The 20,678-nt window shown below is 48.2% G+C and overlaps 1 protein-coding gene across 2 annotated transcripts in view; it reads left to right on the top strand.

Moving 5' to 3' along the window:
• The first annotated feature begins 7,791 nt into the window (after positions 1–7,791).
• CBLL1 (Cbl proto-oncogene like 1) overlaps positions 7,792–20,678 on the top strand; it is a 181,653-nt gene continuing 168,766 nt past the window's right edge. The window contains exon 1 of one of the 2 annotated variants that reach the window (XM_078680169.1): positions 7,792–7,863. In XM_078680169.1, coding sequence (XP_078536295.1) covers positions 7,851–7,863 — 13 coding nt within the window. In that variant the 5' untranslated portion in view covers positions 7,792–7,850. The remainder of the gene's footprint in view (positions 7,864–20,678) is intronic. The other variant, XM_078680178.1, reaches the window with a different exon arrangement.

The following is a 20,678-nucleotide window of genomic DNA, read 5'->3' as shown; positions in this document are numbered from 1 at the left end:
TCTCATTCTGTTGAGTTCATGCATGCCCGTCAAACTCCTGAATACGCTTGCATCGATTTCCACATGGTAAGCTTTTAGCATTAAAAGTTTTAGTTAAAAAATGAAAGTTTACAACATACGCACGTAAAGCGTATCTAAATATCAAACTTGCGCAGTTCCAGTGCTCAATTCTTCATTGTGCTCAATTTACAGTGGGCGGCGAGAAGCTTCATTTACATCTTGAATTACCCTGAGGTCACCTGAACTTTGGACATCCAATAGAACATTGAGTTCTACCTGAGGGTGAATAACTGAAATGGCGAGGAGGGGAGGGGTAGCAAAATACATAACTATTTGCTTTCAAAAACATGAAAATGCCACATTTGGTGCTCGAAAACAGCACACAATGGCCTACCCCACGCCTCTGCGTTTTCGTGATACTTGAGAAGCTGGACATATGCTGTTTGCACAACGGCTAGCCACTTTGTTTATTTTGCTAATCTTATGTTTATTTCTTTGTTTTTCAGGTCCAATATGGCCCGTGGCGTCTCCGTGCAGCTGTGTGCACTGCTGTGCACGAAGTGGTCCCGATATGCTGCTCTTTTGCTGTTTGATGTAATCTATCTTTTTGATTTTTGCTAATCTTAGGTTTTTTTCTCTCTTTTCTAGGTACAACATGGCCCGTGGCGTCTCCGTGTAGCTGTGTGCACTGCTGTGCACGAAGTGGTTCAGACAGGTATGTATGCTGCTGTTTTGCTGTTGCAGTAAGGCATTTTGTTTATTTTGCTAATCTTATGTTTATTTCTTTGTTTTTCAGTTCCAATATGGCCCGTGGCCTCTCCGTGCAGCTGTGTGCACTGCTGTGCACGAAATGGTTCAGACAGGTATGTATGCTGCTGTTTTGCTGTTGGAGGTAAGCCATTTTGTTTAATTTGCTAAACTTATGTTTATTTCTTTGTTTTTCAGGTCCAATATGGCCCGTGGCGTCTCCCTGCAGCTGTGTGTACTGCTGTGTACGAAGTGGTTCAGACAGGTATGTATGCTGCTGTTTTTCAGTTAAGGTAAGGCATTTTGTTTATTTTGCTAATCTTATGTTTATTTCTATCACTCACTGCTGCACTCTCTCCTCAGCCTCTCACTGCACCATCCCTTCACTCTCTCCTCAGCTCCACTATACCGTCTCTTCACTGTTGCACTCTCCTCAGTCTCTCACTGCACCATCCTTTCACTGCTGCACTCTCTCCTCAGCCTCTCCCTGCACCATCCTTTCACTGATGCACTCTCTCCTCAGCCTCTCCCTCCACTGTCCCTTCACTGATGCACTCTCCTCAGCCTCTCCCTGCACCGTCCCTTCACTGATGCACTCTCTGCGCAGCCCCCCATTGCATCGTCGCCTTAACTGCTGCACTCTCCTCAGCCTCTCCCTGCACCATCCCTTCACTGATGCACTCTGTTCAGCCCCCATTGCATCGTCCCTTCACTGCTGCACTTTCCTCAGCCTCTCACTGCACCATCCCTTCACTGCTGCACTCTCCTCAACCTCTCACTGCACCATCCCTTCACTGCAGCACTCTCTCCTCAGCCTCTTCCTGCGCCATCGCTTCACTGCTGCACTCTCTGCTCAGCCCCCCATCCAGGCTGCAGCCCTCACTCCTCCACTGCACCATCACTCACTGCTGCACTCTCTCTCAGCCTCTCACGGTACTATCCCTTCACTGCTGCACTCTCTTCAGTCTCTCACTGCACAATCCCTTCACTGCTGCACTCACTCATCAGCCTCTCCCTGCACCGTCCCTTTACTGATGCACTCTCTCCACAGCCTCTCCCTGCACCGTCCCTTCACTGATGCACTCTCTCTACAGCCTCTCCCTGCACCGTCCATTCACTGATGCACTCTCTGCTCAGCCTCCCATTGCATCGTCCCTTCACTGCTGCACTCCCTTCAGCCTCTCCCTGCACCGTCCCTTCACTCATGCACTCTCTCCTCAGCCCCCCATTGCATCGTCCCTTCACTGCTGTACTCCCTTCAGCCTCTCCCTGCACCGTCCCTTCACTCATGCACTCTCTGCTCAGCCCCCCATTGCATCGTCCCTTCACTGCTGCACTCTCCTCAGCCTCTCCCAGCACCGTCCCTTCACTGGTGCAGTCTCCTCATCCTCTTACTGCATTATCCCTTCACTGCTACGCTCTCTCCTCAGTCCGACTGTACAGTCCCTTCACGGCTGCACTCTCTGCTCAGCCCCCCACTGCACCGTCCTTTTAATGCTGCACTCTCCTCAGCCTCTCCCTGCACCGTCCCTTCACTGCTGCACTCTCTGCTCAGCCTCTCCCTGCACTGTCCCTTCACTGCTGCACTCTCCTCAGCCTCTCCTTGCACCGTCCCTTCACTGATGCACTCTCTGCTCAGCCCCCATTGCATCGTCCCTTCACTGCTGCACTCTCCTCAGCCTCTCCCTGCACCATCCCTTCACTGACGCACTCTCTGCTCAGCCCCCCATTACATCGTCCCTTCATTGCTGCACTCTCTGCTCAGCCCCCCCCTCCAGGCTGCAGCCCTCACTCCTCCACTGCACCATCACTCACTGCAGCACTCTCTCCTCAGCCTCTTACGGTACCGTCCCTTCACTGATGCACTCTCCTCAGCCTCTCACTGATGCACCATCCCTTCACTCTCTCCTCAGCTCCACTATACCGTCCCTTCACTGTTGCACTCTGCACCCTCCCTTCACTGCTGCACTCTCTGCTCAGCCTCTCCCTGCACCGTCCATTCACTGATGCACTCTCTGCTCAGCCTCCCATTGCATCGTCCCTTCACTGCTGCACTCTCCTCAGCCTCTCCCTGCACTGTCCCTTCACTCATGCACTCTGCTCAGCCCCCCCATTGCATCGTCCCTTCACTGCTGCACTCTCCTCAGCCTCTCCCTTCACCGTCCCTTCACTGGTGCACTCTCCTCAGTCTCTCACTGCACCATCCCTTCACTCTCTCCTCAGCTCCACTATACCGTCTCTTCACTGTTGCACTCTCCTCAGTCTCTCACTGCACCATCCTTTCACTGCTACACTCTCTCCTCAGCCTCTCCCTGCACCATCCCTTCACTGATGCACTCTCTCCTCAGCCTCTCCCTGCACCGGCCCTTCACTGATGCACTCTCTCCTCAGCCTCTCCCTGCACCGTCCCTTTATTTCTGCACTCTCTCCTTAGCCTCTCCTTGCACCGTCCCTTCACTGCTGCACTCTCCTCAGCCTCTCCTTGCACCGTCCCTTCACTGATGCACTCTCTGCTCAGCCCCCCATTGCATCGTCCCTTCACTGCTTCACTCTCCTCATCCTCTCCCTGCACCATCCCTCCACTGGCGCACTCTCTGCTCAGCCCCACCCCCCCATCCAGGCTGCAGCCCTCACTCCTCCACTGCACCATCACTCACTGCTGCACTCTCTCCTCAGCCTCTTACGGTACCGTCCCTTCACTCTCTCCTCAGCTCCACTATACCGTCCCTTCAAACTCTCTCTCTCACTACCTCACTCTCACTACCCCACTCTCTCTTTCACTAACTCAGTATCTCTCTCACTACCTCACTATCTCTCACACTACTACACTATCTCTCATTCACTCTCTCTCTACCTCAATCTCTACCTCACTACTCAACTCTCTTTCTCACAGCATCACAATATCACTACCACAGTAACTATCTCTCTAACACACTACTTCACAACTTCACTCTCTCTATCTCACTACCTTACCCTCTCTACATCACTACCTCACTCTATCTATTACTATCTCACTATCTCACTGCCTCACTATATCATGACACTCTCAAAAATTCACTACAACACTCTCTCACTACCTCACAACTTCACTCTCTCTCTCTCTCTCTCTCTCTAACTCACTGCTTCACTCTCTCTCTATCTCACTACCTCACACTTTCTCTATATACTACCTCACTCTATTTCTATCTCACTATCTCTCTCTCACTATATCACGACACTCTCTCTAAAGTTCACTACATCACTCTCTCACTACCACACAACTTCACTCTCTCTCTAAATCACTACTTCACTCTCTCTCTCTCTCTCTCTCTCTCAAATACACTAACTCACTTTCACTCTCTCATACACTATCTCACTCTCTCTCTAGCTCACTACTTCACAACATCTCTCTGTTTCTATCTCAATACAGCACAACAACTCTCACCCTCACTACCTCATTCTTTCACTACCTCACTCTCTCACTACCTCACTCTATATCTACTTCACTCTCCCACAAAACAAACATAACTACATCACTACTCAAATTATATCTATAACACTATCTCACTCTCTCTCTCACTAACTCTCTCCATAACATCACTCTATCTATTTCCATATCACTCTCACTACCTAACTATAACACAAGTCACTCACTCAAAAAATAACTACAACACTCTCTCGCTGACTCACTCTCTATCTCACTAGCTCACAAGTTCATTCTCTCTCTCCAACTCACTACGTCACTCTCTATCTCACTAACTCACTCTCTCTCTCTTTCTATCTCACTAAGTCACTTTCACTCTCTCTTAAACTACCTCAGTCCTTCTCTATCTCACTATGTCACAACATCACTCATTGTTTCTATCTCACTACCACCAAAATCACTCTCCATCACTAACTCACTCTTTCACTACCTCACTCTCTCTGTCTCACTCTATCTACCTCACTCTCTCTCTCACTACCTCACTCTCTCTATTTCTATCTCACTAAGTCACTTTCACTCTCTTTCACTACCTCACTCTCTGTCTCTGTTTTCGTTCAGAGGTAAGCCATTTTTTATTTTTTTTTGCTAATCTTATGTTTATTTTCTCTTTTCTAGGTTCAACATGGCCTGTGGCGATTCCCTTCAGCGATGTGCACCGCTGTGCACGGAGTTGTTCAGACAGGTATGTATGTTGATTTTAGTTTATGTTAGAGGTAAGGCATATTTTTATTTTTACACTGCACTGTCCTTTTACTGCTGCACTCTCTCCTCAGCCTCTCCCTGCGCCATCGCTTCACTGCTGTACTCTCTGCTCAGCCCCCCCCCATCCAGGCTGCAGCCCTCACTCCTCCACTGCACCATCACTCACTGCTGCACTCTCTCCTCAGCCTCTCACGGTACCATCGCTTCACTGATGCACTCTCCTCAGCTTCTTACTGCACCATCCCTTCACTCTCTCCTCAGCTCCACTATACCGTCTCTTCCCTGTTACAGTCCCTTCACTGCTGCACTCTCTGCTCAGCCCACCACTGCACCGTCCTTTTAATGCTGCACTCTCCTCAGTCTCTCACTGCACCATCCTTTCACTGCTGCACTCTCTCCTCAGCCTCTCCCTGCACCATCCTATCACTGATGCACTCTCTCCTCAGCCTCTCCCTGCACTGTCCCTTCACTGATGCACTCTCCTCAGCCTCTCCCTGCACCGTCCCTTCACTGATGCACTCTCTGCTCAGCTCCCCATTGCATCGTCCCTTCACTGCTGCACTCTCCTCAGCCTCTCCCTGCACCGTCCCTTCACTGATGCACTCTCTATTCAGCCCCCCATTGCATCGTCCCTTCACTGCTGCACTTTCCTCAGCCTCTCACTGCACCATCGCTTCACTGCAGCACTCTCTCCTCAGCCTCTCCCTGCGCCATCGCTTCACTCTCTGCTCAGCCCCCCCATCCAGGCTGCAGCCCTCACTCCTCCACTGCACCATCGCTCACTGCAGCACTCTCTCCTCAGCCTCTTACGGTACCGTCCATTCACTGCTGCACTCTGCTCAGCCTCTCACTGCACCATCCCTTCACTGCTGCACTCTCTTCAGTCTCTCACTGCACCATCCCTTCACTGCTGCACTCTCTCCTCGGCCTCTCCCTGCACCGTCCATTCACTGATGCACTCTCTGCTCAGCCTCCAATTGCATCGTCCCTTCACTGCTGCACTCTCTTCAGCCTCTCCCGGCACCGTCCCTTCACTGGTGCACTCTCCTCAGTCTCTCACTGCACCATTCCTTCACTGCTGCACTCTCTCCTCAGCCTCTCCCTGCACCATCCCTTCACTGATGCACTCTCTCCTCAGCCTCTCCCTGCACCGTCCCTTTATTGCTGCACTCTCTCCTTAGCCTCTCCTTGCACCGTCCCTTCACTGCTGCACTCTCCTCAGCCTCTCACTGCACCGTCACTTCACTGCTGCACTCACTCCTCCTCCCCACTGCACCGTCCCTTCACTGCTGCACTCTCCTCAGCCTCTCACTGAATTATCCCTTCACTGCTACACTCTCCCCTCAGTCCCACTGCACCGTCCCTTCACTGCTGCACTCTATGCTCAGCCCCCCACTGCACCGTCCTTTTACTGCTGCACTCTCTGCTCAGCCCCCCACTGCACCGTCCTTTTACTGCTGCACTCTCCTCAGTTTCTCCCTGCACCGTCCCTTCACTGCTGCACTCTCTGCTCAGCCTCTCCCTGCACTGTCCCTTCACTGCTGCACTCTCCTCAGCCTCTCCTTGCACCGTCCCTTCACTGATGCACTCTCTGCTCAGCCCCCCATTGCATTCACTCATCTATCCATCCTTTCCCTCATCATTCCATTCACCCCTTCACTCATCCATTCATTCTTTCACTAATCCATCCAGCTATGGCTTCCTTGTATAACACATTTTGTCTGCAAAATGTCTGTAATATACATTAAAAATAAATTAAAAAATAAACTATTTCCAAGATTGTCTTTAAAAATTAATCTAAGTGATGAGCGCAAAAATCTGTAGAACAGAGCTGGCTCTTTCACACCACACCTCCCCTTCACTCCCACCCCCTTTGAAAGGCTGGGGCCCTGGGCCAGAGTCCACTTTGCAGATGCCTTAAAAGTTCTCTGAAAAAGTAGAGCTAACTCTCCCACGAGGGGGTTAATTCACAGCGCTGAAATGCTTCAGCTGCAGTGGGAGGCAAGGGGTCTCCTCTACTAAAACTGAAAGCGTGTCTAACTTTTTGTAAGGCGAAACCGTTGCATTGTAAATGCTTGTTAAACTTGAGAGCACTTATAGCTTCATCTCCAACCAGTGTCACAAAGCTTTACACTTTGAATGCGTTGTATTTAGGTTTCGCTTGCGGTATGCTTGTTAGGTTTCAGCTCCACTCTCGTAAGGGAGCACCTTCCTTTGTCCCAGGCAGTGATTGACAAAAACAATTTATTATTCTTCACATAGGCAAAACCAATGCATTAACAATGCTTGTTTTAATGCACTTCGACCGCTCTCCGTGGGCATACATGCCAGCATCTTAAAACATGAAAGTGGGTACCAAACGGGAGACAGTATTTTCCCATTGATTCGCATTAAAGCAGATGCAATTTCAGGCAGTGTAGTTTCCTGCTGGACAGTTCTAGTCTTTAGGCATGTGCCAGTTCACCAGCCATTCCTTTGAGGGCTGGAACTTTACACCCACCTTGCACCCATGCACCACAAGCCTCATGGTCAGGTGACCCTGCCAATAAAAGAGCCCGGGTGCACATTCTTGGGGCAAACTCTGTTACTTCTGTACAGTTACACACTGTATCGTTTACTATATCCCTCATGCGGACGACAGCTAAAACAAAAAAAAAAATTGTTTTCTAAATCTGGAATATCCCACCGGAATCGGGTCTATTGGCAGGTATGCGCCGGCAACCCTAAATGCGAACACGCATTTCTTTTAGGTATTAGACTTGCCGGAGTAGTCAATCCTTTCTGGAGCATCTCTAAGTTTATTAGAAACACTTCCGCAGTCTCTCTTCTCTTTCTATCGTTGCCTCCACCGCAAGGGCGTTTGGCGGCTGCGCAATGACGTCACTTCCTATAGTCTAAACTATGCAAGTTCCGCTCCCAGGGTGCAGTGCTTCGAATCATGGACCACAGTGGTGAGTGGGGTCTGGCAGTGGTCACTAACGGGCAGGGCCTTCATCAGTATCGTAGTACCGACGTCCCTGTAACTGTCATTATAGGGTGTCTGACGGGAGGGCGGAAGTGCCCCCAGATAGACCGTTCTTGGCGATTCGCACAGGGGGCGGGTACGCGGCCGAATCTTTGAGCTTGCATTGACTGCTAACTTCCCTCGAGTGTCCTGTTTTGGGGGCTGTTACTCTTTGGAAATACAAACAACAACTTCATTCCTCACTGACAAATCCTCCGCTCTCACTAACAGACCTTCTGACCTCCGTACTGCAGCCCTTTCGCCCTCCCCGATTCCTTTTACTGCCTGTTCCTCCTGCTCATCTTTACCGGTGGAACCTCTTTCGCCTGCCCATACTGGAGTACTATCTGCCCAAAATGTCAGCTCTAACTTCATAACAACCCCACTCCACCGTAATGATAGATCATCTGCTCCACCATACTGGTAACCTCCTTAACGTAATGCGGTAATAGGCACTTCTCCCTTATCAACACACGGACCCTCCTCTACCGTCTGATCACCACTCCATCATCTCACTCATTGGCGGAATGCCCTCTGTCCCATGACTATACTATTTTCTTGTACAGTGCTTCTGTTTAGTTGTCCTCCGTAGGCAGCTTGTGGTATTTTTTTGTGACCCAACTATGCATCAAAACAATCAGTTACCATAAGAAATTGTATTTCAATACTGTTAATACAGTTCAGTTGTAATGTTAATTAAGGCATAAGTTCTGTCTTGCTAGTGAAACGCCGATTTAAGGTCGCCACGATTAAATCGATGTTAATGTACACATTTTTCTCAGTAGCAGCAGTAAATTGCTATAGAGATGTCGTTCATATTGGATTCAGGATGGACAGTTTGTGCGGTGTTGGGTTGGGGTAGGGGTTGTGGTGGTGGTAGTTCTGCTTTTTTTTGGGGGGGGGGGGGGGGGTACAGCTAAATTGTATAGATTTAGCCCTCGTCTGAGGTTAACAATATAAAGTTGAAAGAACATTTTAAAACAAGATATGGATTACCTTGCATTATTCAAAATATTTAAAAAGATTGCAACACGCAAACTCATTTGCTGGAAACATTCAATTAAGCCGTTTACCACTGTTTGGTATGTTACATTTAATAAATAACGGACTGATATAATGTTTGCTCGTTTCAACACAGCATCAGCACAAATATAGAGCACTTGCTTCAAATTTTGCACCCCACTGTCTCAGAGATCACATGGTCTGTTCACAATTCGCAAACTTGACCAATGCTTATTATAAGAGTTTAAAGGGAGAATCTCCAGTCAAAGCATTAATATAAACAGTGTTGTGCTGTGATCAAGAGACAGATGCATACTCTTGAGTCTGTTTATAAACTACAATATCTGGAATGGATTTGTACAGTTTCAGACTCCATCAGTGATGGGGCATCACTAAAATAACTTAACCCAGGAATTGTTTTTTTTTTATATTATAGTTAAAGTTGAGGGAGACCAGGAGTGCATATATTCTACTGTATGTTCCAATTGTGATACAACAGTCCAGAGGTTTCCTTTGAGAGTATTATCCTTCGTATGTGTGCCAAAGTTTTTCAGCTTCAATGGTCCTATTAGAGTGCCATCTGATGCAGGAAGAAGGCTGTAGGCCCTAACTGTTTGCTAAATAGAATGAGCTGATGAGTGCAAATTCCAGGCGCAGGACTTGTACAGGAATTGCTTGTCTTGGAGACAATAGTTCACAAAGAATATTCCCTTTGTACAGGTTCAGAGGAGACCCTTTATCAATCGGTGTGTTTTTTTAAGTTCAGTAGTGTTGCAGGTAACAAGTGTCATGTTTTCCTATCCTAGTGGCGCTCATTTTTTTTCTCTGAAGGAATAAAAATATGAATTTTCCCTGATAACATTCAAATCGGTAACCCGTATGTTATATACAGATCTCCATCCAGAAGTTCTGCTGTCTTGCTCTTAATACTTATGATTTTCGTGTTACGCACCTTGTTGGTGTCTCCTATGTAAGCCCCAGGCAAGTGTTTTAATACCATTGTGTCATGAGACTTTCGAGTGATATGTGCACTGTACAAATATCCCTGATTTGATTTGATACTCAAAGGTTTTTCATTGGCAGTTTGCCAGTCATTGGTTAGCTGAATCGTATGGAATAATTACGTTGGAGCATTTGTACAGCGAGAACCGGGGGCTGCCCTCTTACCCCCTCCCTGGTACAACTATCTGTCAAAGATACTAGCTTGCCGCCAAACATGTTTTTCCTATAACAGCCCAAAACACATCTCCGCCTGACAGCAGATGTATTCTAGTATCCTTGGCTAGTAAATGTGGTCTGACTTAACTTGTATCATTGGCTGTCAAATGTAGCCATCTTGATTGACTGACTGGTTCCCTCTCCAGATGACCGAATACCCTCCCATATGCTCTCCCCTTCCACCACCATACATAGTCCACCGCCTCCAAAAGTGTACCATGACCCTCCACCGTTTGATGACAAGACTTGTTATTTGGTCCTGCACCTGTTTGCTCCACCACGGAAAGTACTGATTGATCATCCCCATTGTAGTGATAAACCTATTTTGCTAACTGTGCTTGCAGGCCTGAATACCCTCCACCACAACCCTGCACATAGCCATACCAGAATGTTGACTACCATTTGCCTAAGAATAAATATTTAACCACCCAAGGTCGGACACCTTAAAGGAAAAATGGTTGAATTTTGCCTGCTTGAGTAAGAAATGGTTCTTCGTGCATAGAAATGTCTACCTTTCTTTGGGCTTGTAAACAGTTATGCTATACTTAATATCTACTTGGTGTTCAATTGGTGGCGTGCTGTTGAAAATAGTTTAGGGCATAGGAACTTGTCATGGGTTTTGCTGCACTTTAATTTTCAAGTCTCATCACAGTAAAAGGTTTCCTCTTTGGATGGGCATTAGACTCACTTTGTTCAGACAGTCTGTTAAAGCATCACGCAAGTGGAACTGGGCTTTTAGATTAGTCAATGATGCCTTATTTTATGAGTAGGTTGGAATGTAAAACAATTATTATTTTTCAAGACGTTTTAGATTCATGCAGTGGAACTGATACCTTCCACTAGTAATTTCCTTTTTTTAAAAAATATATTTTTATTGTTTTTTCTTGCCAAGGTGCAAATATACATATAACAATTAGAACATTTCGCTGTTTCATTCAGCAATCATAAATTACATAAAAGCGTTTGGTAGATGGTTGTTGAATGGCTGTTCGAATGTTCCGAATGTCCCAATGGGCTAGCGGCCTTTATGGCTTGGTTGCAAAGGGCCCCTTATCTTCCGGTCCTGTGCCTAGTTGTAACATATAATGTAAACATATAACATACAGGCATTTGACAGCTGGTTATGGATCGACCGTCTAACACTGTGGATGGTTTTCGCTATTTTGCTTTCCCGCAGCTGTCTACGTTGGTTTGTACGGGTCTAGGAAGCTATCTAGGGATGACCACATCTCTCTGTTGGGCTTTCTCCAAGGTGTATGTCTTAGTGCAATGATGTCGGCTCCTCTTAGGTACGTCACTCAGTTCAGCCACCCTTTGAAAGTGGCCTTGGTGGTGTCTTTCCACTTGGCTAGCACTGTCTTTGTTGTACTAGTTAGGAGGAAGTCGAGAAGGTCTCTGTCTTGTTGTGAGGTAACATCTGTATTAAAGTGTGCTGTGGTTATAGTTCCAAATTCTTGTTTCAGGGTGCTGCCTAGGACCTTGTTAGTGAAGTCGAACACTTTCCTCCAAAATTCGCTGACCTTGCTGCAATAGAAGATGAGGTGGTCTAGGTCCCCTATTTCACTCTCACAGTTCCAGCAGTGGTTATTCTCTCTAAGACCTAGCTTCGCTAGTCGGACCGCTGTCCAGTATGCTTGATGGAGCAGCCAGAATTTTGTTTGGGCTAGTACTGGTGATATCATGTTACATGTCGGGGACATCCACATGGTTTGTAATTCTTTTTCTGTGAGTTTCGAGCCTATCTGTGCTTCCCAGTAGTCTGTACTTTTCGTGTATAGCTTTGAGGATGCGTGGGCTGAGGAGTTTGTACAGGTGAGATGCTCGGTGGCCAGTCTTGTTTATGTTTTCCATGTATTGGAATATTGAGGGAGTCAGCCTGTTTAGTTTCGCTTTTGTGATGCCCGATTTAATAGCCAGGAAGTTGTATAGTTCTAAGTCTGGGAGGTCGTGTTTTTCCTTTATGTTGTTGAACGTGAGGGGCATGCCCTTCTCCAGCTGAGCTGGGTGCGAGAGGCCTAATTGTTTCCATGTTGTTATGTCTAGGGGTCTGCCTCTGTATTTGATTTTGGGGTTTTTCCAGAGTGCTACCCACAATGAGTTTTTGATGCTTATCTCTAACTTTTGGTCTACCTTGAGAAGAGCCTGTTTCGTTATCTTGAATATCGGGTTCCTTTTTAGTGACTGTTTGTTGGTTGTGAGGAGGGTTAGTGGGTCAGTGCTGTCAAGGATGGCTCTCTCTAGTAACAAGCATTGAAAATACAATAGCTCTCGCAATAGAAAAGTTTGACCTTTTGGTGTTGCAAATGTAAAAAAAAAAATTTGTTTATATTTTTTCAAATTATAAAAGTATTAATTTTGTTTTTTGTAAAGTGAATAGTTATAAATCTACCAAATGTTACGACTGTTCTTGTTAATTAGAACTTACTTAGCTTCCAGTTTGCCACCGTAGGAGGAAATAAAATATCCGAGGGGGCACCCCATGATCGCAGCCATGATGGAACAGGCAGAGTAAAGCGGAGTCTGATGCACTGTCCTGGTTGGCAGCAGCAGAACTCGTGAAAACCAGAGGCAAGGAAGCACAACGACCAGCTGTGCTTCGGCGGCGCTGCCAACATTCAAGGGAAGCAGAGCACAAATTTAATGTTGGAAGTCACGCTGAAAAGGGAGTTCAACCATTTATAACTTACAGGCTGAGCCCCAGGGAGGGCGGGGCTCCCCAGAAGAATGAGATATCTATGATCACACGATCTATGCTGCAGAGCTCGAAGGAGAGAGAGAGTGAGGGGGTGAGAGATCGAGCGAGTGAGTGAGGGGGAGAGAAAGAGAGAGAGAGTAAGGGCGAGAGTGAGGGGGAGCAAGAGTGAGGGGGGAGAGAGAAAGCGAGAGAGTGAGGGGGGAAAGAGTGAAGGGAAGAGAGGAAAAGAGACGATTTAGCTCGCCATTTAAAAGTATGAAACTTTTTTTTAAGACAGACAACATGCATCATATGCAATACAAGTATTTTGTAATACAAATGGCCCCTGCGCGTGCCGCTGCTTCCAAACGCCCGAGCCGGATAGAAAGTTAAAATGACAGTGAGCAGGGAAATGTAAACAAGCGCGCGCGGGAAAGCTTATTAAACAAACCGTGGCCACTTAAAATAAAATTAAAAAAAAAGGAGACACGGCCTATCGGCCGTGAAACTGAAAGCACGGCCGGCCGGCCGTGAAAAAGCCTTTGATGCAGCAGGGGGCAATTAGGGGAGGAGAATGGCTGGGCTGAGGCAGAGCGAAAAGCCTTTGATGCAGCAGGGGGCGGAGCGGGAAGAGCTGCTGGCGACACCAAGCTAACGATTTGATGCTGTGCATGCGCATTTTAACTCATTGCGCTTGTGCATTGAGCTAAAAGCGCACGGGCACAGCATCAGATCGCCAGTCTAGTTAAACTCCTGTTTAAGCCCCTATAGTCTCGCTCCGCTCAATGCGCATGCGCATTAACAGGCGCGACCTAATAAAAAATATCAACAAGAGGGGTAGGGATATAGAACACTCCTATTCCACAATTCAGTTTTCAAAACAACAAAGGAGTTATATATATGAGAGAGAAAGTTCTCCAATGTCCACGACCCTAAAGTCTGGAACAAATGCCTCTACTGAGTAAGGTGTTAACTATAATACAGGGAAAGTGAAACCATGAAAACAATCATTGTTTGAAAATAAAACCCTCACTCATCAACATGGTTGATGGCATGCTTCATCATGGGGTTTTATTACCAAAGACACCAGATATCTCCTCAGTATGCTACCACGTCTGAATTGCAGCGGAGCAGATATCAAACTAATAAATGAAGTGAAAGTGAATATTAGTGAGTGACTTAAAAAATAACGTGCTGTCCTCTAGATACGAAATTTTAATACAGAGTCAGAACATCATTATTAAAATATCGGCGGACATATATGACCTTAATTTCGAGTCCGTCATGTCCTAAAAGAATAGGTCGACATGGAAGGGTCTCAGGTCTGCTACATTGAGGCCCCCTTGTTCTTTCTTCAATCTCCGTTTCGGGAGGCCTATTCTCGGCTTTTTGTCTCTCCAGATGAATTTAAGTGTTTGGTCTATTTTCTTGTGGAAGTCGTCTGTTAGTGTTAGGGGAAGCATGCTGACTAGTCGTTAACTATTGGGGTGATCATCATTTTAACTGTTTCTATTCTTCCCCACCAGGTGATAAACTTGGGCGACCAATTCTCCAGCAGCCCTTTTATCTTGTTTAGGGTGTTTTTCTCGTTTTGTTCGAGGGTGATTCTTAGGTTCCTCCTGAAATTGATTCCTAGGTATTTGACCGATCCCGTTTGCCAAGCTAGCCCTGAGTCTCCCAGTACCTCTTTAGTTGTGTGTATATACAGAAGCATACACTCTGAATTATCTCTGTTTAGTTTGTAACCGGAGTGAGATGCGTAGTTGTCAATGGCGTGCATGAGAGCCGGTATGGACTTGGCAGGATCCTCTATAGTAACTAGTAAGTCATCCGCGTAGGCGGCTAGTTTAGCTGTGGCGTTGTTGATGGTTAAGCCTGCTATGTTTTTGTTTGCTAGGAAGTCCCTGATCAGTGGTTCTAGTGCTAGTAGGAACAACAGTGGGGAAAGAGGGCAGCCTTGTCTAGTCCCTCTTTTGAGGTTAAAAGGGGTAGAGGTCGTTCAGTTGATAGCAATCTGTGCTTTGGGATTTTTGTAAAGGGCCATGACCCTCCTAGTGAAATTGTCACCCAGGTTGTATGCCCTGCATGCATCTCTCTAGGAAGTGCCAGGAGACTCTGTCGAAGGCCTTTTCTGCATCTAGCGTGATTGCGACTGCCGAGTTGTATGAATTCGAGCAGTGTTCGATGACTTGACAGAGGAGTCTTGTGTTATCGCTTGACATTCAGGTTTTCATGTATCCTACCTGTGTGTTCCCAATTAGCTGTGGGAGCATTCTGTTGAGTCTTGTTGCTAGGATTTTGGCGTATATTTTGCAGTCTAGGTTTATGAGTGATATTGGCCGGTAGTTTTTCGGCCATTGTGGGTCTTTGCCTTCCTTGGGAATGACTATGATGTTGGCCTGTGACGTCTCTGTTACCTTCCCTTCCCCCCCGCAGTGATTAAGAACTTTCGTTAGGGTCGTTGCTAGCTGGTCTTGGAAGGATTTGTAGAATGGTGCTGTGTATCCATCTGGTCCTGGGGCCTTGTTGTCTTTTAGGGCCTTATTGACTGTCCTAACTTCGAGAGTTTTAATGTCTTGGCCTAGCGCTAGTGCTTCCTCTGTTGTTATCTTAGGTAAGTTTAGGTTCTCAAGGTAGGTCTTTGTTCCCTCTGTATCTAGGTTATCGTCTTTGTTGTAGAGCTCCTTGTAAAATTCCATGAAGGTGTGCAGGATGTCCTTGTGACGGGCGTGTGTTTTGCTGCTAGTGTCTGTGATTGATGTGATGTAGTGTTGCCTTTGTTTGTGCTTGAGGTATGACGCTAGGGTTTTCCCAGCCTTGTTTGCTTCGCATATGTTGATTTGTTTATATTTTCTTTATCCATAGCCCCGCCCGTTCACTAAGGGCTCTGTTGAATTCGTATTTTCTCTTTGTGAGTTCTGTCAGTATGTGTTGGTTTGTGGTGTCTCCGATGTGTCTTGTTTCTAGCAGTTTTATGTCTTTTTCCAGCTGTGACAGCTGAGCCTTTGCCTCCCTGTCCCTTCTGGCCTTGATTTCAATTAGTACACCTCTGATGGTTGCTTTGAGGGCCTCTCACATCGTTTTGGGGTCTACGTCCAGTGTGTCATTGTCTTTGATGTAGTCAGCAATGGCTTTCTGGATTGTATTCTTATCTTATTGTTTGGCGATGGTAGTGGAGTTGAGTCGCCATCTGCGGGTTGCATGTTCATTGTGTCTCCCTGTGAGGTGTAGGCTGATGCAGGCGTGGTCCGATATTGTTCTGGCCGCGATGTCTGTGTGTTCTATTAGGTGCGTGTGGGTTCCTGAGATGAGAATATAGTCTATTCTGCTGTATGAGTTGTGTGGGTTTGAATAGAAGGTGTAGTCTCTGGTATCGGGGTGCTGTAGTCGCCACGGGTCCACTAAGTTGAATCTATTGCATAAGTTCGTTAACGTCTTGTGGGACGCCTGGGTACGTGCTTGGGTTTTTTATTGCCTATCAAGGGTTTAGTCTAGCGCCATTTTGGAGTCGCCCGCCACAACCGTCATGTTGTGTGAACTGTTGGTCTCTAGTTCCTTAGCTACCCCCTCCCAGAATGGTGTGTCGTCTGTGTTTGGTGCATAGATGTTTGTCACAAGTATTGTCCCCTCTCCTCTTTTCAGCTGCGTGATCAGTAGTCTGCCTTCGTTATCTTGCTGCACATTCTCGATGGTTATGTTTGATTTGCTACTGGTCAGGGTAATGACCCCTCTCTTTTTGCCCACTGCTGGCGAGCATGCAGCCTGACCTATCCATCTGGTTCTGAGCTAGCCTGCTTCCTCTGTGGAGAGTTTGGTTTCTAGCAGCAAGATAATGTCCCCTTTAGTCTTGGGTAAGTAGTCTAATATCTTTTTCCTCTTGATGGGGTGGTTAAGACCTTTAACGTTGAGTGAGATTATCTTATGGTCTGTTGACCGTGTTTTGTTATTAGAATGTGCCATTTTTGGGTTTCGCCTGCCGAAGGCTGCGCAGAACCTATGTCGACAATAAGGACTTCTGGAACGTCCCCCGGCTCTCATTGGCTAGCTCCATAAATGGAGGCTAGCCATTGAGTGCCGGATCTGTCCAAGGCCGGACCAGATTCGGGGGCGTTCCGGAGATTTTTTCCCAGGGCGGAGTTACGTTTTTTCCCGTTCCCTCCCCTTTCACTGAAAGTGAATTCAGATGCGCTGTCCATTCCCGCCCCCTCCGTGTCCTCTCCCGCCCCCCTCGCTGTCCTGTGCACGTTTCCCGCCGTCCGTGTCCTCTCCCGCCCTCCTCCCGCCGTCCGTGTCCTTTCCCGCCCTCCTCCCGCCGTCCGTGTCCTCTCCCGCCCTCCTCCCGCCGTCCGTGTCCTCTCCCGCCCTCCTCCCGCCGTCCGTGTCCTCCCCCCTCTCCAGGGCAAAGCTTCGGGCCGGAAAGCGCCCCTATGGCTGCGAGCAAAGTTCCAGGGACTGCTCTTCCGACTGGGCTGCTACATTCAGAGGAACTGCGGCAAATTCCTGGCGGTGGGTCTTCTCATCTTTGGCGCTTTCGCCGTCGGGTTACGGGCCGCCAACCTGGAGACCAACGTGGAGGAGCTCTGGGTGGAAGGTAAGATGTGACCCTTGTTTTTCTAGCCACTCTCCTCCCCGGCATAGCCGTGCTCCCCCTTACACGCAGCAGGCAGCTGCAGTGGGCTCCGGGCCTACAAAGGACCTCCACGCGCTCGGAGGGGGTTGATTGGCAGCTGTGGTTTGGGGTGCTCGGGGCTCCCTTTCTGTGCTTGTTTTTGCTCTGGGACGCCATCTTGTTAGTGTTTGTAAAAAGTTTTTTAAAAGCTGCCTTCGTTTCATAGTTTATTACTTGAGCAACCGGGAAATGACAAGCTCAGTGCCATTGTGTCTGGCATCAAGGTGTTACATTCCAACTAGCTCCTAGATGAGTAGAACATATGGTTTACTGATTGACGATTAAGTGAGCCATGTTATAGGCAGGGGTGCACACTGAAAATTCCAATATCTCACAGACATAGCCAAATGGCCCCCACAGCGCAGAGATGTTACGGTGCCCGTAGGTTGCTGGTCTGTGCCCAAAGCACGCTAAGAACACATGAGTCTTAAACGAGTCCGGAACACACCCAATACGTTTTACTGGGGCCGTTTCGGATCCGGCTGGATTCTTCATCACGCAGCTGTTTTCCCTCGTACTAGAACAAAATACGGCAAACAAAGATCTTATTCTCGCCTTAGGCAAATATAACCTACACACTCGACCTCCATATTAACCAAGTGTACGAGAGTAGGCGTGGTTTAGACGGACGGAAAGGGAAGTCTTCTTGCAATTTCGACCGGTACCCCGTCCACCATTTGTAAGTACCCCCGGGTCCTCCGTATGTATGAGTACCCCCGGGGTGCTGCAAAGAGTTCCGAACATTTGTTTAGTTGGTAGTCAGTTTATCTCTACCGGGGGTGTTTTGCAGCCTTCTCAGCCAAAAATCACTGTGGGTGTTTTTTTTAGCATTGGTGTGTTATTTTCTTTTTTTCTCCTAAAAAACCCCAACACGAATTCAAAGTACAGTAGTGGAAACAACGTAACGGCTGCTGACAGTCAGCGGTTATGTTTATGAAGCTGCATTGTTTGTGCCAGGTTGGAAGTTACCGGCTTCCGGGTGTGGGGCCGGACGTTCCAGAGAAGTCGGATTCAGCAGGTGAGGTACTTGCAAACAGACATCTCGTTTATGCATCTATTTCTGGGAGACACGGCAGATTCGGTTATTTGTAAAACACGATAGCAGCAGGGTTATACTTTTATAATACAAAAAGGCAATTGTTCGCAGCTTCGAAGCACTAAGCTTAAAATATATTATTGAGACACCATTATTGTTCTCACCGTTGTAGCAGGTTTTCCGGTGATTATAGTGCTGTTCATTGAGATTTTCGGTATTTTTAGTATAGTTGAAATCTGTTGTATTCCAGGTAAAGTACATGCCTGGCACTTTAAATATGTTATGTGGAAGTATTCATCTACCGATTACTACAACATCATCAAGCAGCGGCCAGTATTTCCATTGTATACTTTGACAGATGCATTTTGGTGATTACATTTTATCTGGCTGTGCTTGCTTCCCTGCCCCCTGGCTGTGCTTGCTTCCCTGCCCGTGCTTGCTTCCCTGCCCCCTGGCTGTGCTTGCTTCCCTGCCCCCTGGTTCCCATTCCCCTGGCTGTGCTTGCTCCCCTGCCACCTGGCTGTGCTTGCTTCCCTGCCCCTCGCTGTGCTTGCTTCCCTGCCCCCGGGCTGTGCTTGCTTCCCTGCCCCCTGGCTGTGCTTGCTTCCCTGCCCCCTGGCTGTGCTTGCTTCCCTGCCCCCTGGCTGTGCTTGCTTCCCTGCCCCCTGGCTGTGCTTGCTTCCCTGCCCCCTGGCTGTGCTTGCTTCCCTGCCCCCTGGCTGTGCTTGCTTCCCTGCCCCCTGGCTGTGCTTGCTTCCCTGCCCCCTGGCTGTGCTTGCTTCCCTGCCCCCTGGCTGTGCTTGCTTCCCTGCCCCCTGGCTGTGCTTGCTTACCTGCCCCCTGGCTGTGCTTGCTTACCTGCCCCCTGGCTGTGCTTGCTTCCCTGCCCCCTCGCTGTGCTTGCTTACCTGCCCCCTCGCTGTGCTTGCTTCCCTGCCCCCTCGCTGTGCTTGCTTCCCTGGCCCCTCGCTGTGCTTGCTTCCCTGCCCCCTCGCTGTGCTTGCTTCCCTGCCCCCTCGCTGTGCTTGCTTCCCTGCCCCCTCGCTGTGCTTGCTTCCCTGCCCCCTCGCTGTGCTTGCTCTCCTGGGTGTGTGTGGCTTTGGGTGGGTGGGTGTGGCTCTGGTTGTGTGTGTGTGTGGCTCTGGTTGTGTGTGTGTGTGGCTCTGGGGGTGTGTGTGTGTGGCTCTGGGGGTGTGTGTGTGTGGCTCTGGGGGTGTGTGTGTGTGGCTCTGGGTGTGTGTGTGTGTGTGTGGCTCTGGGTGTGTGTGTGTGTGTGGCTCTGGGTGTGTGTGTGTGGCTCTGGGTGTGTGTGTGTGTGGCTCTGGGTGTGTGTGTGTGTGGCTCTGGGTGTGTGTGTGTGTGGCTCTGGGTGTGTGTGTGTGTGTGGCTCTGGGTGTGTGTGTGTGTGTGGCTCTGCGTGTGGCTCCGTGTGTGGCTCTCTCTGTGTGTGGGTCTGTGTGTGGGGGGGGCTCTGTTGGTGTGTGTGTGGGTCTGTGTGTGTCTGTATGTGTGTTTTTGTGTGGCATTTGCCAGAGATTAAACTATTGGCATTGTAAATGACAATGCCATTTATTTATCTGTTTTGAAGACCAACACATAAATACAAATTTTGTCATTTACAGTGCCAATAGCTCAAACTTTTCAAAAGGCGAAACCATTGCATTGTAAATGCTTGTTAATACTGCAGTGGGCTAAGTCTGTTTCTGCACTGGGTTACCTATCTCTGGTAGTGCTGTGCTGCGAGATAGCTATGTCACTAGGATCTGGTGCTCTCAGTGTTATAGGCGGTCTATCGAGTGTGTTAGTGTTTGCTGCGACGAAGACATGGACAGAGCATACATGACTAACAAGACAAACATGACAGACAAGGCGAATGGCCTCCCCTCCCCCTACTCCCCCCCCCCCCCCCCCCTCACTGCTACTTCGTACTGTAGGCGTGCGACAGCAAGGTCCCCCCCACCCCGTCTTGACCCCGGGATATAGGAACACATCGTCTTTCTAGAGCTTGCATATAAAGGATATATCGTGCCGTAGTACAGTGGATTTCTCTGAGGTAGATTTGTTGTAAAGTCTTTCGCACTGGTAGACTCTGTATGAGGTAGTCCTGTGCACTTCTCTTTGTGAGGTAGCTTTGTTGTGAGATCTATCGCCACGGTAATCTCT

Source organism: Lissotriton helveticus, chromosome 1_1 (genome assembly GCF_964261635.1).
Source record: "Lissotriton helveticus chromosome 1_1, aLisHel1.1, whole genome shotgun sequence".
NCBI lineage: Eukaryota > Metazoa > Chordata > Amphibia > Caudata > Salamandridae > Lissotriton > Lissotriton helveticus.
The sequence above is the reverse complement of the archived record's forward strand: the minus strand, read 5'-3'. Positions and strand labels throughout refer to the sequence as shown.